Genomic DNA, 27,350 nt, shown 5'->3' with positions numbered 1-27,350 from the left:
AAAATGAAAATACATAAAAAAAAAACAGAATAAGGACAAGAGTGGAGATGTCTGGATGGACCTCCACTAATTCATCTCCCATGTCCAAGCAATCCTCGCCTGTCTGTTGGAGCGGCAATGGCCCGTGCGGAGACATCAAGCACATTCCAAGGGTCGGCCCAATTACGGGCAGATGAGGGGCAGTTCTCTTTGTTTAAGAACAAAGCCAGAAGTGACACAACTGGTCTTTAAAGGGAGCTCTCACAGCCATGGCTTTGGGAGGGGAGAGGGGGGCCATAGTGGGTGGAAGGGTTGGGGTGGGTGGGGGTGGGGGGGTGACCAGCTGGTTATAAATATCTATTTGGTCAGTTACTGGAAGGAAAATTTGCAGTTTGTTTGTCATCCACTCATCCAGGTGGTGGGCCTGGTGGTTGCAAAACATCAGAGAAGAGAGAGGGAGAAAGAGGCCAACCTGTCCGAGCTCTGACTGCCAGAAAAAGAGGAATTTGACTAATTCGTATATGAAAGCCACATGTCATCCTCAAGTGTAAACCTGCAATGAGAGAAAGTTCCTGGCAGGATTTCACTGCATATTTAACCCAGTCATTGTGCTGCTCTTACAAATTAGAAATTATATCAATGTGAATTGGTCTTGGACTCATATTGGCAAAACAAGAAAGCATTTTAATGACAATCACCTGGCAAATACTAATATTACAACATGCATGTTGAGTTGTTTGGGATGCGTAACGGTCTCCACAAGCAACATATAACTAGTAGTAACAAATTAATTAGATCCAACATGTTGTTATTCCTAGTTTCAGACTGTTCTGTTCTACTCTAACAATGATGAAATACAATCTTAAGTTTGCAGGCACTGCTTTTGATTAGTCCTTTTTTATAAGAAACACTCACTCCCCATGGGTCAGAAAGGTACTGGTTAAATGTTTCTTTGTTTTGCAGAGCTTTTAATTAAATCCAGTGCAAAGGTTTCCAAATGTGACAAGTTTTATGGTGTGCAAAACGTAAAGGGAAGCATCCATAACGTATGCAGAACTATCCGCTTATTGTCTGTCCGTGTATAAAGCCACTATGTTCCATACACTCACTGTTTTTCAAAAGTAGAGCATTATTTACGGCTAACACATTGCACTATTGCCCTCAAAATCCAAAGATTCCTGGGGAAGACATGTCCTTCCTTTTGAAAGCCAGCATTTTTTACAACCACTTTTAAAGCCTGCAGGGGGTGCAAATTTGATACTAAAAAGACTGATTTTGGGTGGAGTAACACTTTAATAAAGCACATTGTGCAAGTGGTTGTTGATGGCAAGAAGCATGGAGTTTTGGACTGCAGAGGGGCGGGACGAGTTTAAAGTTTAATTCCCACTCTGCAGTAAATTAGAACACAGCAGGGTAATGTCTGTTTATCCCAAATACAGCTGCCTGGGCCTCTCTGCTATCCCTCTCCTTCTCTCCCCACAGACCACACCAGGAACCCCAGGATCACCTGGACACAGCAGTACACACACACACACACACACACACACACACACACACACACACACACACACACACACACACACACACACACACACACACAAATGGGGCTACACAAAACATGCATTATTCAAACACATGCACTTGCATAAACAAACATACCAGCACATGCATTCATAAACACAAAGATACAAACAGAAACTCACACTAGACTCATACACTCACACACGAAGCTGTAAACACATTGATGGATCCCAAATAGATTCTGGAGTTCGGTGACACAACTGACTTGTATGCTGACCTTTAACTGGAATGCAAATAGTTTTGAGGTACTTGACATATTTTGTTTTCAATTATAGGAAAAATCAGTATCTAAAATTGTTCATCTATGTAATAGTCTATAAATCATACATCAACTATGTAAAAGATTTATTGGTGAAAAAGTCTATGAGTAGGCATTTGTTTTGAGACTGTCTCAGACTGGTGTTTGGTCAGCTTTTAATAAAGTTTTAAGAGATGTTTTTGGTTTGTTTCAGTTATTATGTTTCCCTTTTAACCGTGATTTAGAAGGTGAACTCTTTGAATTCCTGCAAAAGAAGAAGGCCAGCTGTGACTTTGGATTTATTTTTTAAAATAAGTTGACTACTGCTGCCCTCTCGTGACAGGTCAAGGTACTGCGACTTGAGCACTCAAAACATTTTAAAGCTCTCCCACTTACACCTTTATATTTCTTAAAACAGCTCACATATGCAGGGTAACACTAAATTAACACAAAAAAAGGCTGTCACAAACCCACAACTTTCCCATATGTATTACAATGAAGGTTGAGAGTTAACAAATGAGTCACTGTAACCATGCCAGTTTGTTACCGTAAATCCAAGGTGGAAAAAAATATTTAGAAAAGTGTTTGACTCACTGCAGTTTATGAAAGTGTGTTCTCGCCAAACAGTCTTGTTTATCAAGTTTTAATCTTCAAAATAGCTAAACCTTTCCCCCCACCTTCTTTCCCGAAGCTGCCATTGAGTCTCAGGTCTCTAGCTGAATGTTCACCTGATGCAGGTTTCAAGAGTCCAAGGTTATAGATTAAGTTTTTGTAAATCAGCCTTTCTCATGTCACTTTATATTACAGCGGTCTAGACTGTACCTTACCAGTTTCACATAGGAATAAGAACAATTAAAGTTTCATGTTAAGAGAGGAAGAATGAGAATTCAAAGTACAGAGAACAAAAACATAGTTTATCACAACCAAAATACGACAGTAGAAACTAAACTTAGGCCTTTAAAAAAAGTGTTTTTATCACTTTATTTAAATGGCCATAAACAAATCAAATCAAATCAAGTTTATTTGTATAGCACATTTAAAAACAGCTTCATCTGACCAAAGTGCTTTACAGGCAATGCATAAAAGCAAGAAATAAGAAATGTATCTATACATATGCACATACATACATATATACACATATACATGTACATACACGTACATATACATACACATAATACACACACACAAATATATATATATATATATGCACATACATATATACATGCAGCATACATACCCTTATACCTACATGCACATGCATACATACAGATACATACCTAAGCCAAATATATGGGGTCTGTTTCAAAACAGTTACCGCTTCAGAATGCATTTCAATTGTTTGCATATATCTCTTTAAAAAAAAAAAAAGAACACTACCAAAAGGCACATAAAAGAATAAGAAAAGAAGCTAAATTAGAAAGAAAAAAAGTACAAGTTGCCGTAATAAAAGGGGGTGGTAGAGGTTGTTGGGGTTGCCCATTTACACACCTTTAGATTTCATGTAGCTACCTGTACAGCCCATTAAGTCTTTCTTAGGCCGTTTGCAGTAGTATTCTACTGTATATCTTAAGGCAGTGGTGTCCAAACTTTTTTTCTTGTGGGCCAAAATAGTCGTGTTAGAATCCCTCGCGGGCCACAGGTTTTTTTTTTTTTTTTAAATATAGTTGAAAAAATAGTAAGGCTTTGTAGATCAGAATCAAAAGGCTCGCTAAAGAAACCCTTTAATAAAAGATAAATCAAATATTTTGATTTCTTCGTTCTACTTTATTTATTTATTTTTTTCTCAGAATCAAGCCTGTAACGTGGTTCATGTTTTTTTGGAAAAGCTTTCTGCATTTAGCTCAGGTCATTAAATGGTTAAACAACAGTTCGCTTGTTTGCAAAATCTTTGCATACGTTTTTTTCCGTAGTTTACAAAAAAATGTGGAAAATAGTAAAAGCTGTAGATTAAAAAAAAAAAAAAAAAACAACAACATACATGTTACTGAACATTTTCTATTTTAGGAATATTGTTCAGCCCTTGTTAACATGAAAAAGAAAAATAAGATAATGTAACAATCTTAATCAAGGCCTCGGGCCAAAATCTTCTGATTCTTCATTTTTTCAGTTTAAATGTTTTTAACAAATGTATTAAATCATGGCTGAAGGAGAAACAACATTGTTCTCACACCTAAACGCACATGAGCTCGTATATTTTTCTCTCTGTAACTGTATTTTATCCCTGTTGCATTCATAACTGTGATGTATTTATAACTGAACTGTTTTCTTTTTCTTACCCTTTTTATCTTTATCTCTGTTGTTTCTAAAAGCCTCCCGTGGACAGGTGTTGCAAATTAGCATTTTGCTATAAACACTAAGAGCAGTGCATCTGGAACTTGTGCATGGTTAAATGTTACAGCACCAATGTTACTGTGGCAGTAGCTCAGTCTGTAGGGACTTGGGTTGGGAACCGGAGGGTCGCCGGTTTAAGTCCCAGTGCGGACCAAGTATGGCAGTTGGTCTGGTAGCTGGAGAGGACTGAGCACTGACCTGAGCACTGGCGAGGTGCCCTTGACCAAGGCACCAAAGCCGCCTCCCCACCAGGCTGCTCCGTCACTCTGACATCTCTCCATTAGTGCATGTGTGTATATACTTCAGCCTATGTGTGTGTTGCATGAAAAATGTAAAAACTGAAATTTCCCTTTGCGGGGATCAATAAAAGTAAATCTTAATCTTAAACACTAAGAGCAGTGCATCTGGAACTTGTGCATGGTTAAATGTTACAGCACCAATGTTACTGTATGTCCATGTTAAATAAATAAATACATTTGAAGTCACGGGCCGCAAAAAATCCCCTCAAGGGCCGCGAATGGCCCCCGGACCGCACTTTGGACACCCCTGTTTTAAGGCCAAAAAACCATTGGTTGCTATTTGTCCCCATCTAGTGGACGACAAGAAGATTACTTTTCATGAATGTGAGGACAGAGGGGAAAAACTGTCGTCATGTTCGCGCAATTTCTACGTGCGCGTTCACGATGAATCCTGTGATCTATGCGTCAGTTGTCAAGTCACACGCACACGCACACGCGACGGTGCGGTGCTGTCTCTAAGCAAAGATTTTTGTTTGGACCTGGGCAACGAATGACTCGGAAATACCACAGAGACCGGAACACTCAAAGTATGGTGACTGCAATAGTACTCTTATCGAGCTGGACTACTCAGTATCGAGAAGGCGGTTCGACGCAGGTTTATGTCAGTTAAGTGAGAATGAGAAAAGCGGGGAAATAGGTTTTCCAGATTGAACGGTGCAGTGTGTTGCTAGTCGGCTAGCGTCGGAGTTCTCAAACCGGCTTCATTGGCTTAGCTGGCTAGCTAGCGAGCTAACGTAGCTGCGGATCACTGAAGAAAATGCGTTGGAAGTTTTTCTGAAGGTCTTCAATATTGTTTATATTTGTATTCGACCCCTGTCGTGTGTTATATGTTTGATAGCTGTTATTAAGTAGTGAGGTTTTTTTGTTGTTGTTGTGGAGCGACACAGGAGGAAGTAGTGAGGTTGGTTTGTGTAGTTATGACCAGTTTTAATATTTCAGCCAAAACCTCATCGTTGAAATCTTCACTGGGCATTGACGGTGCAGTTTCACCCGTCAGCGTCGACATCACCAACAACAACAAGGAGTGGGATTATGGTAGTGATGTGTTTGCGTGCTGTCATGAGATGAGTCCGATGGACGACGCGATGCAGGCGGGGATGTCCTCCGTGCAGTCGGGACTGGACGGACACCTGCCTCTCCTGCACGCCAGACACCACGGCACCCAGGACGGGCTGATGTTGGACCTGAGCTCGCCGACAGCCTACCTCGACAGCAGCTCGCTGGAGTACAGCGACAGCGACGGGAACAACGCGGGTCCGTTGTTCGAGAGGAGGAAGAGGTCGCGGTCCAACAGCTCCAGGCACCGCTTCAACGAGGTGGTGACGGAGCTGGGTCCGGAAGAGGTGCGCTGGTTTTACAAGGAGGACAAGAAAACGTGGAAAGCCTTTGTGGGACACGACTCGCTGAAAATCGAGCGTATGTTTCGGAAATACTGTGAGCTGAACCCTGGTGCAGCAGGCTCCCAGGACAGCGTTGGAGGAGAAGAGTGCGGTAATAACGGAGTGGAGAGCAGGGGGCTGAACGGGGCAGTGCCCGTGGAAACCAGGACCAGCAGTGTGCACGGAGGTCGGGGGTCCCTGGACACATCCACCGTGTCCTCAGAGGAGAGGGACCCTGACTGCATTGATATCAACGTTGAGCCTGTTTGTGTCCGGGGAGGGCTGTATGAGGTGGACATAAAAGAAAAGGAATGCAACCCTGTGTACTGGAAACGTGAGTATTGTAAACATATGATTAAAGAGTATGAAATAAGTCCCCCCCCCCGCACTACACCACTTGCACATGTAGGTCCTTGTGGCATGTACTTCCTGTTGGGTGCATGTACTTCATACTTGTAATAAAGACGTTTGTATTGCTGCCACAGTGTATAAAGAAAACAGCTCCAACAGGCATAACATGAGTTAACATTTTTATGCAAACAGAAGAGAAAAATGTCATTTTTATTGCATTTATCACCTGTCATCAAACATACGAGCACTACTGTTTGTAAAAAGAATCATAATGATCTAATGCAACCCTGTGTACTGGAAACGTGAGTATTGTAAATATATGATTAACGAGTGTGAAATAAGTTTCCCCCCCTGCACTACACCACTTACACACGTAGGTCCTTGTGGCATGTATCATCAAACTAATGTTTTAGGCACAAATTCCTGTTGGGTGCATATACTATATACTTCATACACGAAAACAGCTCCAACATGCGTAAAATAAGTTAACCTTTTTATGCAAACAGAAGCATAAAATGCCATTTTTATTGCATTTATCACCTGTCGTCAAACATAATGGTTTGAAAAGTATTCATACATCATTCATACTTTCTTACTTTCCCACTTTCTATTCTGCTGTATCATTGCTGACAGCACAAAAGATTAATGACCTCAAGCCACTCACAAGTCAATTCCAGCATCCATCTCGTATCCCATAAATTATACAAACAAGCAACTGTTTATTTATTTCTAGCTGACACTCCTGCGTCCTGCATTGTTTTGCTCTTTTTTTAGTTCATTGAAATATTCCGGGAAAAAGCGAGGGAACAAATGAAGATGGTCACTATAGAAGGCTCGCTCAAACCTGACAACGATGAAAGGGTTCATGGGTAGCTGGTTTTTTTTAACGTTAATGCGAAGGGACACGTAGACAAGCAGTTATTTTACTGAATGTTCATCATGCTGTAGATGTAGGTCCTTTGTAGTCCACTCAGCCCTTGCCTGTGCCTTTTCAGCCTGGTGTAAATGCCTTATTGGGGATGGGGTTGTTTTGTTTTTATTCTGTATAAAGACGCTGTTTTAGCTTTATCTTCTAACATTAAGATTTAACAGAAAGGTGAAATGGTCACTTTTACTTTAATGGGAACTTGAAACAATGTGTTATTTATTTGAAGCATACAGATTTATCTTCTCTGACCAGACATGAACCGCCTTCACAAACGAGTGAATAGTACATCTACTAACTGTGTGTGTGTCTTGTGTGTCTATCTTAGCTGTAGCGTTGTGGTGGGCCTCTTTATCTGTAAATACAAGTTTGCTCATGTGTTTTTATTTTTACAGATGATCAGTCTTACTCTGTACAGGAAGGGGCCTGACTTCTAAAGAGTCGGCCAACATTCAGAACTGCCTGTACATACTTATTCACCAAAGGAACTCTGTTAATAATGTAGAGCAAGACTGTAATCAAAACTGGCCTCATTCCATAAGCCACTGAGACCTGGCCCTCCTGGATTTGGCAGACTTGTTGAGTTGAATGGAAATTATTTAATGTCAAAGGCAAACCACTTGGTTTGTAGAAAGTGAGTGTTATAGCACAGTTATTGTGATGGATTTTTACATAAAGTGACATTAGAAATACACCAAAACCTAGATTTATATCACTTTAAGTTCAGTCTCCCTGCCCCATAATGTCCATCCCCATATCTTAGCCATTCTTTTGTATCTAAATCCATTCTGTTTTGACTGTCTTTCAGAACAAGACCACATTCCAGTCATGAGAGGTCAGTGGTTCATTGACGGTACCTGGCTCCCGTTGGAGGAAGAGGAAAGTGACCTCATCGAGCAGGAGCACCTGAACCATTTCCGTGGGCAACAAGTGCAGGACACCTTCGAGACGGATTTGGTGGTGAAGACTGTCGATAGCAAAGATGGTGAGAGACAGGTGGTGGGAATTTAAGAAATCACTGTAGTTACAGGGCAGACTTCATGGGCAGGCTTGTTAAATCAAACGCAGTTATTTTGTAATGCAATATTGTCAGTCGTTTAAATGTACTGAATCTAACATCATCATTCCTCCACTTCTGACCAACGGGTTATCAAATATGTCTTTTTACCTTTCCAGCCTGATGTCCCTCTGAAATCTCCCTTTAATGCTCTTTTATCTTGCTGATCAATCAGGAAGTGGTGAAATCATTTCCAAATTCCTTAATTTAACAAATAACAACCTGGAACACAACGGAATGAAATTTTGTATAACATCTGAGCTTCCTAGCTTGAGCTTGATGTCAAACAATCGGCTGTGTGAATATGGTTCATGAATTGCTGAAAGCCGTAAATCTAGAAAGCTAAAAACTGTATAAGATCTTGTAGTCAACAAAACGATGACTACTCCATAAACATATTTACAATGTCACTCTAACAACATTTGATGGTGTACAGTATGTTGTCATGGAGTCATAGTGTACTTCAGGGTTAAAACAGAAAGTCAAATCATTATATTATATACTTTTATGCTTCTGAATTCACCCATCATGCAGCATTTTTATTCCAGTTAGGCAGCATGTTGCAAAAGATTACTCTTTTTGTGCTGTATTGGAGCCATGAGGAGATGAAGTGCTCCCTTGGGTGTCGTAAGAGATGCATTCTATTAAAAAGTAAGGTAATGGTCTTCACAATAACGCCAGAACAACAGCATGGTGAGTCAAAAACGGAGCATGATGTGACAGCCCTGCCTGCTCTGGTATCAATCCTCAGTTGAGAGAAATGAATGGAGCAGGTGTCTCTATTCATGTGCGTGTAGGTTTTGTCATGTCATGCTCCCAATGTAAAGCAGGTGCAGCTCGTACATTCTGGCACAAACTCTCTCCCGGAGAGCTGGCTCGGGCAAAATGTAACAGGCTTTAGTTGTGACAGGCAGTGAGAAAGAGGTCCTTTGATTCAGCAGTCTCCTTAAGGCAGTCAGAATCTACAGGACCTTCACTGCTGATGAATGTGTGTGGGTGTTTGAAAGTGGCAGATAAATAGAAAGAAGCAGAGAGAAAAAAAGATACAGACCACTTCTTAAAATAGTGTGAAATGTGTTAAACATTAATTATAAAAACAGAGCAAATATACAAGACAGACTAAATCATGCAGCAAAAACATACTCAACCGAATCCAGACCTAATGACTATATAATCTGTGCTAAATTACTAATAATCACACAAAGTGTCAATCCTGCCTTGTGTCTATTTCACTGCTCTGTTGCTGGAACTTCACAAGTCACCCCCTCCCCCTTTTCAGGATTTATTAAGCCAAATAAAGACACGTACAGAGCAGAGGAAAGTGATTACAGTAGGTTGGCCTTTGTGTCATGTTCTCGTAGCTTCCAGCACTTCCCCAAAGTGAATCAGAGAAGCTTTTAGGACAAAACGGGAAGGTCACTGCTGGTCTGTATGCATTCATTTACATGTAAACATGGTCACTAAAAAAAATCTGTATATGGAAACAGGCATCTGTATATGGAGGCAGGCATATAAACATTCACAGAGGACAGAAGATCATAGACGAGATTAAATGAAAGCCATACAGTATGTGTGAAATATAAAGCAAGCCAAGGGCAAACAAATTGGTTGTGTGACACTTGGAGGCCCCCAGCTCTGCACAGCACATAGATCATGTGACCTTAGCTTGTCCATTCAGCGAGCTGTATTAACGCAAGGCAGAATAGTGCAGTAAAATTCATATTTCCTTGGACAGTATGTGTTATTAAAACTACACGCTTGCTACATTTTTACTTGTTTTTATTACCTCCTTCAATGCATGGACGTTGAAACAGTGAGCATGTGTTTGAAACCCTCCTGCTGCCTTTTGTTGGCACATTGTCTCCCACTCCTATATTTAGCAGCGCGTCAAAGCAAGTGATATAGCCTGCTAATTCACACCATGCTGTTTGTTTTGTTTCAGTTACAGAGAGCCTTTACAGTAGAATATTTTATCAAGGATCTAATAATCTGAAGCTATTGGAGCCATAAGAAGGCTGCATTACGTTTGATAAATGGACCATAAAGCCAGCGAGCCGTGCTCTGACATTACTGCAGTACATACATTTCTCCTGCTATCACTTCTCTTTCCTATCTCCACTCTCATCCTCTTTTCTCCTTGTGTCTGAGACTAAAGGTTAGCAAAGCCGAAGTCATATGGTAGGCATACCGGGCGCTATGCAGGCATGAAACTGCATGTGGGCAGGACTACTGCTGCGTTCAAAAAGGACATGAATGTTCTGATCTCTCGTGATACGAATGTACTTTTCTGCTAATTCCTTATTAAACGTAAAGGAGGGAGGGCAAACAGTAAATGGCTTATTGATACAGAGGATTAGCCAGTTTAAGTGCTGAAGTAATAAACAACAGCAGTTGTTTTCACAGTAGTTCTTTCACAATCTCAGATTTATTAAGGAGTTATTTGATGACTTTTGTGAACTGCATAGTTTGATTTAAGGTGTATACTATTATAAAAGTCTTAAGTTTCTTCTTGCATTATAACTTATACATTTTTGTAGTTTTTTTCTGTTTAACCCTTAACTGTAAAGAGAGCGTGCTGCCATTTGGTCAGTGTTGACTGTTGAGACATATTGTTATTTTAGGCAGTCTCGTGGGCATGGGTACTCATGGCCTTAATTCAGTTATTGAGGATGAAAATGAACACCCACTAGAACATTTGAGTTCATTGATTTAATGAACTCTGTCTCTTTATTGTTTTGATTTTTTTAATCAAGAAAATCAAAACAAAATTTGATTGACTTATAAATCGTTATTACTAAAACAAAAGGAATTTTAAAAAATGTATCAGGAGAGGATCTGTCCATTCACTTTAAGCTTCCCTGAGTTGTGTGTGTATGGGTGTAGTGCAGTGAGTCTATGGTTGAAAGAAACTTTAGGGTGTGTCCCAGTCTGTCTGGCTTCTAAGACGTCAAGGAAAAATAAATCCAGCGGGCTGGGCCACAGGGTCATCTGTCAGCATAACACTTTGATATTTTTTAGGTAGGCAAGGCCCACATGTTTGTTTGTGTTCACTACACTTTCAGCTGAGTATTTATTCAAACCACTAGATGAGGCTGGGAACACACTGAATGATTAATGACAAATGCTTCAAGAGAATTGGACATTTGTCATCTAATGACTGGCTCTCAGGGTTTTAAAAACATGTTTATTTCTTGCCAGAAGTCTGTTAAATGTGTTTGTCATCTGTGCTAAATAGAACAGATATGATTGAAATGATCATCATTTGGGATTGTCATTTACTCATAAATAATGATATTTCCTAAGGATATGGCTCACAGTGACAACAGTAGCTACAATTCTCTCTCCTGATTTTCGAAAAAAGTTCCAATGGTGCCTTTGGATGACTTAAAATCATTTAGTGTTGAACTAAACCCAAAGTATGCCCCCTCACTTCAAACTTCCACACAATGTAATTGACTCTAGGTACTGTACACCCTTATGAGGATTGTGTGCATAGTAGAGATTCCAGTCATAAGGGAATTCCTATTTATGGATGGCTCCATCAGTGCTCTAATGCCCAAATGGACTTTACTAATAGCTTTTAAAGCAAACAAACTTCCTGTGCACTCAGCAGGTCTCTCCTATTTGTCTCCTATCTGCTCAGCCTTTCACCCCTGCTGAAGGACACTCTGCTGACATTTGCAAGTCTGATGTCTGTGTCTTCACAGGATGAATGATTTAGTCAGATGTGAGACTTGTGACGTCTGCTGATTTGATAAACAAATGCAAAGATGGACTTTTTAAAACGCCTGCTCAAGACATCAATATAAAGCAGATTCAGTGATTGAATCAACATGAAGCGGATTTACTTTTATTTTAAACTAGCATATAATTTTAAATATATTTTGACATGTGATTGTACTTATTCAGTAAAATAAATATTCACCAATAATTATGATGTATTCAAAAACATAACCTTTAGTCTCCGCTCATAAGTTGTTGTAGGGGTTTATAACAGCATAGCACACATGATGTTTGACAAATTTGGACTACCAGTAATTTATCACAATAATGCAATTTGTTTATGGCTGCTGAACTCAACCCATACATTACAAGGAATTAACCACCAGTATCATATCAGAGGTATAGTCCAGATAAATGCTGTATGATTATTTCAGTGGTAACTAATCCGTTGATCAATGGAAAATATATCATCCCGGTTTAAAATAAGTGTACTGCCACTTAAATCCTAAGTAGTGCATGTATGCACCATAGAGAGTTGCTGTACAAATATGAGGACTATTCAGCCTTTTTAAATGTATTTATAATAATAATTCCCAGACTTTAACACAGAAACTGGTTGTAAAGTGTTGATATTTCAGGTTACTTTGTTTCCAACGCTGCTTCAATGTGCCTGGGGTTTTTCACGCAGGTGTCAGCTGGTGTCTGCTGGTGTCTGCGTATAACACCAATCAAAAAACCTCACGTTCATAATGTAACAGCCTGCTGAAGTCTGTAGCTGCAAACTTAAACAAACTCTGATACAGAGCGCTGTGTTCACTCCACAGACTGAAGAATGGACGGTGTGCGTTTGTTACGTGTTCACATTGTCAAAGTTGCTATCGCATCATTCTGTGGGAATCACTGAATAATATAAATAACTTTTTAAATGAAATTGAAACATAAGCACTCCTTACTGCTGTCAGGTATCTGAGGTTTTGTGTTATTTGTCTTTTTTTTGCAATAAGTTTTGAAATGTTAACTGGTTTGCAGTCTTGTGCCACCTTCTACAGTATACCGTATTATTGCTACTTTATTTCAGTCATGTGTACACAATACATGACTCAAGTAAGGAAAATTTCAACTTTCAACTATATTTAAGCATTTCACAATCATGATATTTTTCTAACCATTCTGCTAAGTTTGTATTACACGTACACAAATCTTCAGGATTTTAAAGAAATAGTGGTTGACTTTGTAAAACAGATCCTATCTCAGTCATCTTAGGCAAATGTGAAGCAGCGCTGCAACTTCAGCTGTAGGCTCCTCTGTTTCCCAAACTACTACCAAGTCATTGTTTGGGGATATTTTCATGATCCAGGCTTTCAGTTTCTGTCAGTAACCATTACAAGAACTGTGTCCCGGGCCTTGAACCTGATAGCAGCGCTGCTTGATAAATTGCCTTGTTCAAGAATGATGACAGCGGTAGTCTCTGTGATTGACTCAAGGGTAATGGTAATTACTCATTCTCTCTTGGTTGTTAGTTCTCTCCCACCTGCCCCCTTTCTACCTCCCTTTTCTGTTCAAATGGAGTGGATATCAGACGAGTGCTAAAACTACATGTCACAAGCGCAAACGCTGCCAAGGTACTGTAAAATGCCAAGTTCTTTTTGTTTTTTCTTTACCTCTGCTGTTTTAGATCTGCTAGCTTGAACCCTCTCTCCTAGTAGATCCTAGGTCCTTATGGAACTAGATCATCCTCTTTGTTGTGGTGAACACCTGTTCAATCTTCTGTTTAGGGCTAGGCTCTGTTTGAAATGGTTGTATTAAAATGGATCTATGCTGCTCTCCCAGTTCTCCATTGCAGCCGTAACTGGGCCTAGTTTCTAGAACTTCCCCCTTTGTGCTGTGACCCAGAGTTTGGTAGAACTGCTATCATTGCTTTTTGAGGAAGCATTTTGTGTCTCTTATCTTCTTGCTGAGATAGTGAGCCAAAAAACTCTGCGGAAAGACCCCTTAAACCAGAGGATAAATAAGTTAGTCCTCAGAAACCCACCCTTTGTTTTACCCTTTTTCCCTCCGGCCTCGACTCCCACTTTCTCTCTCATCTCTTTCTGTCTCTCATTCCTTGTGGCAGTATGACCATCATTAATGAACCACCAACTCCAGCTCTCGCTCTGAGAGCAATGAACAAAGCTCTCTGTTGAGAGCCAGGCATAAGTGATGAGCTGAACAGAGGAGCCATTGTGGCTGTTTACTACGGCCCCCTAACCAGTTGTCGAGTGGTCAAACACTGTCCTAGATCTGAGTTTATTGACCCTCATCGTAAAAACTGCTCAACAGAGAGATATCCTGATAACTAGAGAGACTAATTATTGTCCTTCCTAACATACATTATTATAAAACATGATGTAGAATTTATTTTTTCTATATTACATCAATATACTACAAGTTTTGGATTTGAATCATCAGTCCAAAGGACCACTTATTTACAAGATTTACCCTACTAGCGATGGCTTTTACCCAAATTGATTTCTATCAGATTTTACTTTTAATAATTGGTGTCCTACCTACACCATCCAGAAGCACCTTTTAAGCCGCAAGACGAGCTACAGCTAACTTCGGCATGAATATTTTCGTTTCTCTCAAAAACTGTACTTAAAGTGCATCTTGCATGAATAACATGAGACTTGTATAGGTTGTTGGTTTGGCACTAAACTGAAAAAAAATCAAATAATTAGTAGTCTGTGTTTTGTAATTGACAACCACTCCAAACAACACACTGTATCCTAAATGGGGTACAGTACGATACGTAACATTACACCAGTGTTCTGTTTGTACAAGACATGCAAAACCTTATTAAAGTATTTTATTTAGCTATAGCCAAGAAAAGGTTCTAGAGTGACTGCTACCTCACCACTCTTACAACTTAATAGTTCAAGTCCAGCATCCTCTTGTTTCCCAAATCCAGCACCCAATTTCCTTGTTTCCCATGTATCTCAACAGTATAACCAGTACCCCCTCACTTTACTGTTCATATTATTGTCCCTGATCCCTTACTTTTCAACCCTATTCTTCTTCCTGTGCCCCACAGTAATTCACTTCTGCAGTGTTAGAGAACTCCCTCAGTAGATTCTTTAATACTCTAGGTTGACAGCCAGCTCCTCCGTCCACTTTGATCCCCATTCTTTCCCCTTCTTTCACAATGCATCGTCTTCCATTGTAAAACAGGAAGTGTCCAAAAGCATCACGCCATCATACTTTATGTTTTTCAAACAAAATAACATTTAATTATTATTACATAAAATCAATGTAACTGGAAAAGTTCAGACCATTCTCTGTTCTAGCTGGACAAAAACAACCTCCTGTTTTACAGTGTCATTTGCAACAAGTTAAGCTCAACAATCTGAAGTGGCTTCACCCTCCTCCCTATGAAGACAGTGTGTAGGTCTTGTGACACCTACCACCATCCTCTTCTCCTTTGTCCTCACTAGTAAGTTAATAAACTCGATGAGGAAAGGAGGCCACTTTAAACTGATTGAGTTGAAGCCAACATAGAGAGTGAACGTTTCTCTTCTTGGAGCTGTTGGTTGTTTCCGTTTGCTGCTGCTGTCGTCTTATAGTGGGTTAGTGATTTTCTATGTGGTGGTAGTTGTAAGCATAGGATTGCTTTGCTTGGGAGTGGGTTAATTTCAATATCTGCCGACATAAATGGAAACATGTGACAGAAGAAACTGTTAACAACTAAGTCCCTACGTCCCATTCTACAGAACATGAGCTTTATTGTTTTATCTGGATTTAAAAAAATAATGTCCTCCCCTTTGTGATTACACATTTAGCTTATTCCCTTCACTCCAACACTTCTCTTCCTTGATACAGTATGTTAACTGAAGTGTTAAAACTGCTTGTCCTCACATTACCCAAAGATGCAATCATGCTGGTTGGATGTAGAAATGAGCCTGCCTGCAGCAGAGACCCATCTTAGGTCCACCATGTGACACACATGAGACTTGGTGGAAATAACCCGTGTCTACCTTATATTTCCCTGTAGACATAGATAGGGCATTACCAAGATTACTCCTCCCTTCTTTTTGAGTTAAATTAAATATGTACAAAAGATTAAGTATTAGTATTAGGTTTTCAGTTTGCTTTCTCAACACCCAGGGTAATACATTAATAACACGTCTTGTAGCATTTCATTTTGGACTGTTTATGTGACTATATCGGCCCAGATTGCAAGATTGCGAAAAAGGTCATTTGGAACATTTTATTCCACCAAGTTCCTTACATTTGGCAGGCTTAATCCCCAGATTGGTTCAGACCAGTATAAGGAGCCATGACTGTGCACTGGACCTGCGCCAAAGTCTTCCGCCTATTTTATCCACATGAACTTGACTGCACAGGACATTTTAAAGGGCACGCTGCAGAGACATGAATAAATCCCTCAAGTCAACCAGTTTCATTTATCACTCCTAGTTTCTGTAGCAAACGGCCTCTCCTCTATAGCCATACCTCTGCTCTCACTTGCTCTTGTCACTGCATTTCACTGTGTAGCATCAACATAGAGAACATTTGAACTGAATTTGTAAATGAGCTGATAAAATGTCAGACTGATTACATGTGAGCAGGACAGACAAGCAAGAGCTGAACTATGCAATCACGGTGAGATAGTTTGACGTGTTTTCTTTCCAACTGCAGATCAATGCTCCAGAGTGAGTTTGATTGAGCTGTGTGAATAGATTGATGCTAGTTTTTGTGCTGCATTTATCACAACTGGGTGTAATTCTGACAGTTTCTTAAATCTCTCTCCCTCTGCTCTCGCTCCGAAGTGTGTAATCACACTTTTGTGTCAGTGAACCTTTCTCCCCTTCCCCTCTTTCCCTGGTTCTCTGCCCCTTTTTCCTTTGCTCTATTTCCCCACACCATCTGCCAATGCCCTCGTCTTTTTGGCTCTGTCCATTCATTCTCTCACTCCTCTCTCCCTGCCCTCCCATACAGCCATCCACAGCCTGAAACTGAGTCGGACCCACGTGGATTGGCACAGCGTGGATGAGGTGTACCTCTACAGCGACGCCACCACATCCAAAATAGCACGCACAGTCACACAGAAACTGGGCTTTTCAAAAGGTCTGTATGTGCAAAATGTCACTGCCATTCCATTTATTAATACATCTACCAGTTAAGATATTTCAGGCTATACCAAAGTGAACTGGCTGACAATGAGACCTAGTTAGAGCTGCTGTAAGTAACCATTGCCCACTTCCTGCACATCTAAGGCACCCGTTACTTACAGCTGCATTCACAGTGTGCCGCCATTTTTATTTTAATTGGATTATCTTAGAAAATCACGCAATGTCCATGTGCTATTTTCAGGGACTAGGCTTGATTAAATGGCCCAAGTGTAACCAAAAATATGGCATTTGCTCTTTAGCCCCCTGACCCACATGTCTGATTTATTGAATTGTTGTAATCTAATTTAGTGTCACGTAACTTCGGTAGCTTTTCATCTCCTGCTCAAAGATTATGAGAGGAGTTGGCATTAGCTATTTCAGTTTTCTTCAAAAAACAAACACTCTTTGAGGCTTAATCTACTTGGGCTATCTAGACAGCAAATTCCATTGGCTGCTATCAGCTGGCTGCACTGCACATGACTGTGTGTCCCTATATATAATCTATAGTCTTGTGCACTTTAATCCTCGAGGCACAATACAAGTGTTGCCAAAGAGTCTTAGTCATGGGCTTTGTGTCTCACCTACTGGCCCCTTTGGACTCAGAACAGCATGTACTTAAATACCATCAATTAGATATTTATAGCCCTCAGGTGAACTCAGTGGCCGTGTGTATATTTGGCAATACAGTACAAAGAACATAGTGCAAGGTGTAAAAATGTCCCTTTCTTTCAGTACAAGAACCAAACGGCTAGGCACAAGCATCCAACCATGTTCTCTGTCTTCTTGCAGCCTCCAGCAGTGGAACGCGGCTCCATCGAGGTTTTGTTGAGGAGGCCTCGCCTGAGGACAGACCCCCTCAGACTACGCACATTGTCTTTGTGGTTCATGGGATAGGACAGAAGATGGACCAGGGTCGCATAATTAAAAACACTGGAATGTGAGTCACTTGCTTGTATGTTGTTGTTTTGCTTGTCAGTAATGCTTGGTTCAGACTAGATCATATTTCTCTGTTAAGGTGCTCAATGTGTCAGATGAAGCTATTACAGAGTCATGATGTCATCCCATGACTGTGTTTAGAGGAATGACAGACATCATCTCTAACAGACAAGAGAACGCAAACCATTCAGATTGGTCGTTTGACGACTTGTGCGATACGGCTGGTCTATGTGTCCGGATGTAATCTGGCAGATTTCATGTAGTATGAAACCAGCACAGATTTTTTTTTTAGATCTTTTTAAAAGGGCTTAAGCCTGGCCAGCAATAAAGGTTTTCAAAATTTGGACTGATGTTGACATTGTGAGGGACCCCACACACGAGGGCAAATAATGATAGATTTAACAGTTTTGTCCCTATGGTGTTTGGAGAGTAACGATATGACTAAAACGGCACACCACAAACTCACAGGTTCTATTAACAAACAATCAAATTTAGAGAAAACAAACATGGCAAACAATGGGCAGCTGGGCGAAACAGGCCTGATTATCTGGTAGTGTGCTGTGTACCCTGCATTAGCCATGTTTTCAGGTGTTGACTCACTAACTAAATCTAAGCTATTTTCAAAATCACCCTTGGAGGATGTGATTTTTGAACAGCCAAGAAGTTTGTTCTCCGTTGCTTTTATTTTCCTTTCCAAACTCAGTCTGTCTTTTCCAGGTATCAGTCAGCCCTTAAATCTTTTAACATTTTACGCTGTCTGTCATGAAAGAGCAACAAAAGAGTGATTATATCTTGTTCCTTTCAGGTATTATGAATTGTGCTTGTACATTGTTTATTTGTTCCCTTCCTGGTGACCAAGCAGAAGCTGTATGTTGTGCTTATTTACGGGTATGAGGGGTTTCTGACATACAGGTTACAGGTTAGTTAATTCCAGATATTTCTTGTTCAGGACCAGGACAAATGGCATATTACTTAAACTAAATCAGCAATCACTGTTATTCTTTCTCTGTATTTACCTTGAGCAACCCATAATTACAACAGTTGAAGTTATTTCAAGCGTTTCCCTGTTCACCTCCCCTCCACTCAACATTTTCCCACTCTTTGTCTTCTCCTGCTGTTCTTTTACTTTGTGTATGAAATTGCCTGCAGTAAGCCAAGGGAGCAGAATGCACCGAAACCTGAGTAAACACAAAGGAGCGTTTACTAAGGCTTAGCTGCATGGGCAAATGCAGCTAGAAAAACCAGGAAATATAAAACCTGTTTACATCCTAATTTTGTGTAAAAATCTAGATAAAAAGATATCAACTTTGACTGATGTTATCTTTGAGTTAAAACTTAAACTGCAGCCAACAAGGATCCATCCCATCCCAGACCCTTTGTCGATGTCGTCTCCTCTCTTTTCTCCTTGTATTCCCTGGCTCTCTTTAGCACTCCTATCCAATTAAAAGCAATCTTGGCCAAAACAAGCCAATCTCAGCCATTACAACATCATCTGTTGTGATGGTCCATATGCCAAAAAAATCAAAATCTACATTTTAGATGTTCCAAGCAGCACAAACATCATTTTATTACCTCCCAATTTATGGTGTTATGGCTGCTGTTGATGCATTTTTTTAGTACCTCACAGCCTTTGAGAATCAAATCAAAACAAATCCACTGGCTATTTTTTACCGTCCCCGTTTGTCTTGGGAAGTAGCAGTTCCAGGGTGTTACAGTTACATCCGCCTTTTAAAACATGATAAAGCAAATCATTAGTGTTGTTCAGACACCCGTGAAGCGGATACAGTTTGAATTATCACCTGAGCTTAGTTCAGTCCCTTTCCTTTCTGTGTGTTCACTGTTCATGTGATGGGCTGTGCAACGACATTATCTGACCGTAAATGACATTTCTTTACGTACTGGCCCTGGACCATGACCATTACAGGAAGCAGTGAACCGGGGCCATGTGTGTCTCCATGTCACATAGTTAGCGTGAGGCTATGTCGGCAGCTTAGGTCAGCTAAGCAGGTAAAGTAGACCATGTCAGGCTGCAGAGCACCTTAAGCTTCACTCCCAGCTCCCTCTGGATTACAGCATATATGCTTTTCTTAGCCAGGAAGAAAAGATCAACCTGACATGTCTAGAATGTTCATTGTTTTTTTCGGGTTGTTTTTAGAATGTGAATTAGTTTTTCAGCTCTGTGCATTTTATACGTGTCATCAAAAGATGTAAAAGAAATGCAGGGTCTTAGGGCATTTGAAGTTTGGCAACAAGACCTGTCTCTGCTAAACCATTGTGGGTGCAGCACAGAAAGCTCAAAAATGCTTGGCACCGTCTTGTGAGCATTTAGGCTCTCCTGCAGACGCCCCAGACTTCTTACAGTCCTGTCAAAACCTGCATTAGGTTTAGGTTCCCCACCCACTATCAAACCAGCGTCCTAAAAGCCTCTCTCAGCCATCCATTAACCCAAGTCAACACCCTTCTCCCCCCCACTTTCTCTTTGTGTATTAAGTATATCCTGTGAGCTAATGCTGCCCCATATACGACCAGTAGAATTGCAGCCATTGCATGTATGTGTGTGTGTGTGTGTGTGTGTGTGTGTGTGTGTGTGTGTGTGTGTGTGTGTGTGTGTGTGTGTGTGTGTGTGTGTGTGTGTGAGTGCTGCGTGAGTGAAGCTGCTGCATCATTGAGCAGCAAAATAGGCGTCTTTCCTTTTTTTTCCCCCAGACAGTCATTAAGGTCTTCGAGAGAACAAGTGCAAACACAGACTCTTAAGTCAGTCTGCCCCAGGACCAACTGAACATGAAGGATGTTTAGCAAACATTTATTATAATAGGCTGCTGCCCAACACTGGGATGATGAAATAATATCTGAAAGTTCTGGCCAACATTTACCCAATATACTCTTAAAGAAACAGAGCTGTGTTGCAGCATTATCCTCATATGCTCTATGGTCCATTTGCTTTGTGTTTATCCAGGCTGAGGGAGGGTGTGAGGAAGATGGAGGAGAAGCACTTTTCAGAGCACAACGAAGAGCACGTGGAGTTCCTGCCCGTCGAGTGGCGCTCCAAACTTGCACTGGACGGAGGTCTGTCTGCCATTTTTAGGGTTTACTACTATTTGTGTTCTGTGTTTGCTTAAGTGTGGGCACTTTCGATTTATTTAGTTAATTATGTACTAGGTCTGTTTATTTCTCGTGTGTAGTTTTCAATAAAGCATTACAGGAGTCATGCCCAACAGCACTGTGAGTGTGTGGACAGCAGGTAACAGTAACCTCATGACCTGCACATGTCCTAACTATCTTCATTTCCTGAATTTTGATGGAGGAGCATGTTGAGATCAGATCAGAACATATTTGATAAAATGTTGTGTTTACTCAGTACTAGTACTACAAATAGTTTGAATTGTCTGTTTATTATTATCCAAAATTTTGTCGTCTTTATAATGCCCTTAAATTTCTTGTTTTGCCCCCCTGATACATACCCTGAGCTAAAACTCAGCCTCTGTAAAGCACGCTTCATTCACAGTTATAAACACAGTAATACTACTCTAACAGTGTTGATCAAAACAGAACTCTACCAAAAAATAAAACGGATACCTTCTTCAAGACAGGATCCAAAGAAAATACTGGCGCACACAAATCACTTAAGGCAAATTTGAATAAAAATGCAAAGGACTAACGATTCGACACAGTTCATCTTCCTCATAGTCATCAAAACCTCAAATTTACCAACGCTTTGGATAAAAGCGTCTGCTAAGTGAAAAGTAACATTGTAACATTGTAACATAAATACAGGCACTATCATGTGTATTTTAATTTGTTTTTATTAATGTGGTATTGGTGCTTTGTTTTTGTAGATACGGTAGACTCAATAACACCGGACAAAGTGAGAGGACTGAGGGATCTTCTTAACAGCAGTGCCATGGACATCATGTACTACAACAGTCCACTTTACCGGGATGAGGTGAGAGTCCCACAATTCTTTAAACCAGAAACAGAAATTCTTTGTGAATCCTTTTAACTTCCCTTAAACTCTTTTTTTCCCTCCAGATTACCAAGGGCCTAACACAGGAGCTTAACAGACTGTACTCACTTTTCTGCTCCCGGAACCCTGAGTTTGAGGAGCAAGGGGGTAAAGTGTCCATCGTGTCCCACTCCCTCGGCTGCGTCATCACCTATGACATCATGACGGGATGGGATCCTGTGCGCTTCTGTCTGCAGGAGCATCACGCTGTGGAGGAGGAGCTCGACCTGCGCTGGATGTCCTACGAGGAGCGGCATCTTCTAGAGCAGCTACGGCACACAAGGAATAGGTATCTTGCCTACGTAGATATTTTGTGACTCCTTGCAAGGCCTCATGTATAGCTGTGAGAATTCTCGATAGATGACTTCTGATTAACTGTATTTCTTTTAGTATTTTTTTTATGTGGTAGGGAATATGGGTTCATGTAGCAGCAGAATACAAAAAAGAAACAGGCTGAATGTTTAGAACCCTAAACCACCAAGCCTTGCTTTCTTTCTTTCTTTTTGGCACACATTATACAGTGTGTGTGCTGCAAGCTGCTCATTAACTCCATTGTCAGGTGGCAAGTTGTGTTTGCTTTTTGTTTTTTGTGAGGCAGCTGGGTATACAAAGGGAGGGGTAGAGGCTTTTAAAATATCTCCTGCCTCGCCCAACAGATCCCTGTGTATTTAGTATCATTTAGTGTGTGCAAGATTACATTTGCTTAATAAGAAGCAGCTGGAAGAGATGTTTATGCTGCTGACTTGAAGACTGATATTTTCCATGTCTATGTAACTAAATGTTTTCATAATTCAGTAAGGTGATTTTAAAAATGAGTGTGATAGGTCCGATTTGAAAGCTTTGGCATCAGAGAAGCTTTTCATACTCAGTGAATTGACGCTGATTTTTTCCCTGCTTCTAACAGGTTAAGAGAACTGGAAACACAACTACAAACACTTGAGGCCTCTAAACCGTCAGCACCACCAGCCCTCAGATTTAAGGTATTGTACAATCTTATGAGAACTTTACTGTATGTGTACCATAAACTGTATAAAGAATAGACTGCACAAGAGAGAGAATGAGAGAGAGGTGAATCCAAAAGATTTAGAACTGCCCCTACTGACTGGCTACTGTATAGGTAATTAAACCACATCTCCATGTGGAAAGATAGAACATTAGGCAAACTTTAAAATTAAAAATATACACATTTTTCTGTCTTCATAGTTAGTTGTTATCATGCTGATATATATACATATATATATATATATATATATATATATATATATTACAGTAATCACTTCTTGACAATTTTACTTAAAATGTGTTTTTTGATTTGAAGAAGATCGGCTGTAATGTCTTAATTGAAAGCTCTGTTGACAAATGCGGTTCCTGCAGTGTTTCTTTTTACCAGATTAGCATTAGAGTAGAGAAAGAACAGTGAGAGGAAACATTATGAACACAAGAGTCATTAAACTATCTGTAAGTGAGTGTCTGCTTCAAATTGACACAAGAATCTATGCTGTGTGGACTGTACCGACTTCAGGGATCTTTGCTGTTTTTATCCGTAAGCTTTGTTGGCGGAAGAGGCGGGGCTTAAATTCCACAGCTCCACCAGCCAGATCCTTTCTGCATGTCTTGGCTCCAAATGAAATGATATCACTGGTATTATATGTCAGTGCCCTACATGGTGTATTTTGGCTTTAATTTTGTACAACTAAAGGAAATGGAGACGTGTTGTCCATATTTATGTACAATCTATTGTGTGTACAATTACAATATAAAGATAAGAAATTGTTTAAGTTAGAAATTGTGCTAAAAAGACTGAACAACTTCAATTACTGCCAAAACACTAAATGTTGCATCGTTGCTCATGTAAATGTTTACCAAAGTAATTTGTACTTTGTTATCAGAAAGATAAAACAGAAAAACATATTGGCTTCTGTTTCATTGTGCTAACTATGTCAAAACCAAAGACACCCTGTGGGACATTTTAGCATCTTTACACCTCATGTCTCTCAGGTGGAAAACTTTTTCTGCATGGGTTCTCCTCTGGCGGTGTTCTTGGCCCTGAGGGGGATCCGACCCGGCTCCAGCTGCCACCAGGACCACATCCTGCCCACCTCCATCTGCAGCAGGCTCTTCAATGTCTTCCATCCTACAGATCCTGTGGTCAGTCTACCTCATTTGCCCCGTCCCATACGAATGATCTCTCTCTCTCTTACTCAGGGTTATGACAACAATTGAAGACTTTTTGTATTGTTTTCTTAACTCTTTTTGAATCAGACCACACACATTTAGGGTGTGATATAAGAAGGTTTCTGCTGTTTTTCTGGACTTTCCTTTTTCCATTGTGCACTGCTAATAGCAACTAGCCATATGTTTGAATTAATAATGTACACTGACAGCACTTAAAAACTTAATTTGTAATGTATTTGTACTGTAAGCTACTGTATATATCACTCTGTGCAGGCCTACAGACTGGAGCCCCTCATCCTTAAACACTACAGCAATATTGCTCCTGTTCAGATACACTGGTAAGAACGTAATTCTAATAACATTTGAGCGTACCCTTTGATGGTACACGATGTTTTAGGGTTTCTTTGTTCTAAATATCTGTGGTTTATTTTCTCCTTTAGGTTTAGTGCCACTAACCCGACATCCTATGAAGAGGTCCGGCCGACCTTCTTGAACCCAGTCAAAGACCCCACATCTGACACTGAGAGCATCCCCAGCCCGAGCACTTCTCCAGTCCTGGCACGCAGGCACTATGGAGAGTCCATCACAAACCTGGGCAAGGCCAGCATACTGGGTGAGACACTGCTGTTCCTTCTTGAAAATACATTCAATAAGCTCGCATTTACGTGGCTCAAATCATATATTAAATTTTGTAAAAGGTTTTAAATCTACCCTCATTTTGAAGAACAGTTCCTCAAGATATTAAGACTAAAACTGTTTTAATACATTTATTATCGGATCATAATGTTAACTTTCAACAAATGTGTGAGTTAGACTTCTTTAGAGAGGAGAGTTATTTGACTTTAAATGGGCAGTCTTTTACGTTTTCTTTTAAAGCCTACTTAGGGAAATACAAAGAGTTCAGACAGCAAAGGGAAGCTCAGAGAGAGAACTGAGCTAATTAAAATTTCACTCTGGAGATGGCACTTAGTCTGTAGGTGAAAGGCCCTCTCTCCTGTGAGGTTCGATATTTTTAAGTAATGCAAGATGCTCTCATGGACTAAAGAACTATGACAACAGTGCCACCATGTGGAGAGTTTGGAAATGGGCTCATACACTGTCCTTTCTTCTCTTTGAAATATTTAAATCAAAACATAAAGAAAAGCATTCAGACTATTCTTTTTTTGATTTGTTAAGCACCACATCCTTCCTGAAGTTTTTTTTTTTTTTTTTAATGTCTCCCTTCCTCACTTGATGTAGGAGCGGCAAGCATAGGGAAAGGCATCGGAGGCATCCTCTTCTCCCGTTTCTCCCGATCCAACAGCCAGCCCTCCGTGTCTTTAGGCCTTGAAGGAATTGCAAACCCTGAGGAAGAGGAGCAGAAGCGAACAGAAAGCCAGTCGGCGTATGGCCTCTCCACTCTGACACGGCCAACCTCACCCACAGCTGACACATCATGTTAGTTCACCTCTGACAATGTTAAAGAGAGAGTCTCAATTGTGTTGTTTCATTGGCAGGATGTTGAAATACCTCATTTTCTGTCTTCCAGTGGAGCTGGAGCGACGGATCGACTTTGAGCTGCGAGAAGGTCTGGTGGAGAGTCGCTATTGGTCAGCAGTGACGTCACACACGGGCTACTGGTGCTCACACGACATCGCACTCTTCTTGTTGACCTTCATATACAAGCAGAAGATGAATCCCTCTGACCCAGAAGAGGATGCTCCAGATCCCGACTGAGGCAGCACATTCATGACAACACGTAAACACTTGAAAGGTGTCTTATGACTCCTAGAGGGGCGGGGTCACGAAAGACACAAAAATAAACCTCTTTAATTAACTTGCACACAAACTGCTAAAGTCAAGTCATCATCTATATTTTTTTCCTACATCTCCCTGTAATTCAGCTCCTTGAAAACTTGGGAATCATTACTAACCGACCTCATTCCAAGACGTGCATTCTTCTGTTGTTTTTTTTTGTGTGTGTGTGTTTGTCGTTAGGACACAATTGTGCACCCTAAGGGTGACAGTGTTGGACCAAGAACCCCTAAGGAGGTGCACCCTTTTGCCAGTATGACCACAGGATACATATGTTCCTGGAGTAGGAGATTTATAAGTTTGATGCACCTAGGTTCTAATTTCATTCCCGAGTTTTGACCTTAAACAGCTGTAGCCTGTTGATAAAGTTCCCATACAGTTCTTGTCGTTACAATCTAGCCTCCCCCTCCTGTAGATCCAGTCTGGAGCCTGCTGATACTCCCATGACCCTCTGTAACCACGGCTTCCTGTCCTGTGTCTGTGCTTTTAAACTCTTTTTTTAATTTATATATATATATATGAGGGAGAGAGATATATATTTGTCAGAAAAATACTTTTATCTTTACATCAAACGTTTCGTTAATCCATCTCAAAAAGTTGCTAACAAACAAACTGCAATGCCTTCAAAAAATTTAAGCCAAACTCGTACAGATTCTTTCTGTTTAGCTTTCCAAACAATTTTAGGGCATTATCCCTTTAATAGTTGAAGTATGAAGAAGAAAAAATCACCTCTTTTATTTGTTATATATTGTATAAATTCACCTCCTTTATATTATAGTTTGACACTCAACATAGATCCACACCCTTTAAATCATGAGCAAAGCTCCACTTTTATATCCTACATAATCAACTTAAAGATCATTTTCTCTTGAGTTTAGAATTCTCCATCTTAACTGCACCAGAGACAAAATGTCTTCTACTAACAAAACAATTAAGCTGAACATCCCACTGGATCATTAGTGAGACCCTCCCGGGGTTTAAGAACACGTCAGATGTGACGTTTATATTAACTTTCTTAAGCGCGGTTTGGCTTTAAAGTCTCTTAACGTTGTCATCAGTTGAGAGGTTTCATAAAAGTAATCCATTCAATCAGACTCATTTCCATGCTTCTACACTGAGGATGACTGACGGGGAGAATTTATTTCTGAGCTATATCTTTATTTTAATATGTAGATGAAATCAGTCAAGAAGATGTATTTTGTCTTAAAAAAAAATAACAAAAGAAATATTTTTCCTAGAAAAAATCTTTTAGGCTCTTGTGAATAAAACCCAGATCTCACATTAGGGAATGGGCGAGTCAAACTTGCGGCCAAATAACATTTATGTCTCTCGCTTGTTAGCTGCTTGGCCTTAGCATTCCTCATGCTAAATCAGACTAAAAAATAACTTGATGAAAGTAGCTTGATTTTTTTATTTGGAGGCTTTTGTGATA

General features: G+C 40.3%; 1 protein-coding gene across 2 annotated transcripts; it reads left to right on the top strand.

The window, feature by feature from the left end:
• Positions 1-4,871: 4,871 nt before the first annotated feature.
• ddhd1a (DDHD domain containing 1a) lies at positions 4,872-27,177 on the top strand. 2 transcript variants are annotated; one of them, XM_061063445.1, is made up of 15 exons: positions 4,872-4,955; positions 5,368-6,141; positions 7,892-8,068; positions 13,384-13,485; positions 16,838-16,966; positions 17,800-17,947; positions 20,903-21,012; positions 21,783-21,889; positions 21,976-22,238; positions 22,854-22,929; positions 23,948-24,097; positions 24,398-24,462; positions 24,565-24,737; positions 25,364-25,561; positions 25,653-27,177. In XM_061063445.1, exons 1-15 carry the CDS (start codon positions 4,919-4,921, stop codon positions 25,838-25,840), a joined length of 2,697 nt encoding a protein of 898 aa, XP_060919428.1. In that variant the 5' UTR covers positions 4,872-4,918; the 3' UTR covers positions 25,841-27,177. The 2 variants fall into 2 exon arrangements, with proteins under 2 accessions (XP_060919428.1, XP_060919429.1); XM_061063446.1 differs by lacking the exon at positions 13,384-13,485.
• Positions 27,178-27,350: the final 173 nt, after the last annotated feature.

This window comes from Labrus mixtus, chromosome 18 (genome assembly GCF_963584025.1).
Source record: "Labrus mixtus chromosome 18, fLabMix1.1, whole genome shotgun sequence".
Lineage (NCBI taxonomy): Eukaryota > Metazoa > Chordata > Actinopteri > Labriformes > Labridae > Labrus > Labrus mixtus.
Note: the sequence above shows the minus strand (reverse complement) of the source record. Positions and strands in the feature narration are given on the sequence as shown.

Excerpts from the sequence above, each read along its gene's own strand:
- ddhd1a (XM_061063445.1), top strand. The coding sequence starts at position 4,919 with ATGACTCGGAAATACCACAGAGACCGGAACACTCAAA. Across the intron at positions 22,930-23,947 it reads CACCAGCCCTCAGATTTAAG|GTGGAAAACTTTTTCTGCAT; the intron begins GTATTGTACAAT and ends CATGTCTCTCAG. Across the intron at positions 24,098-24,397 it reads TCCATCCTACAGATCCTGTG|GCCTACAGACTGGAGCCCCT; the intron begins GTCAGTCTACCT and ends CACTCTGTGCAG.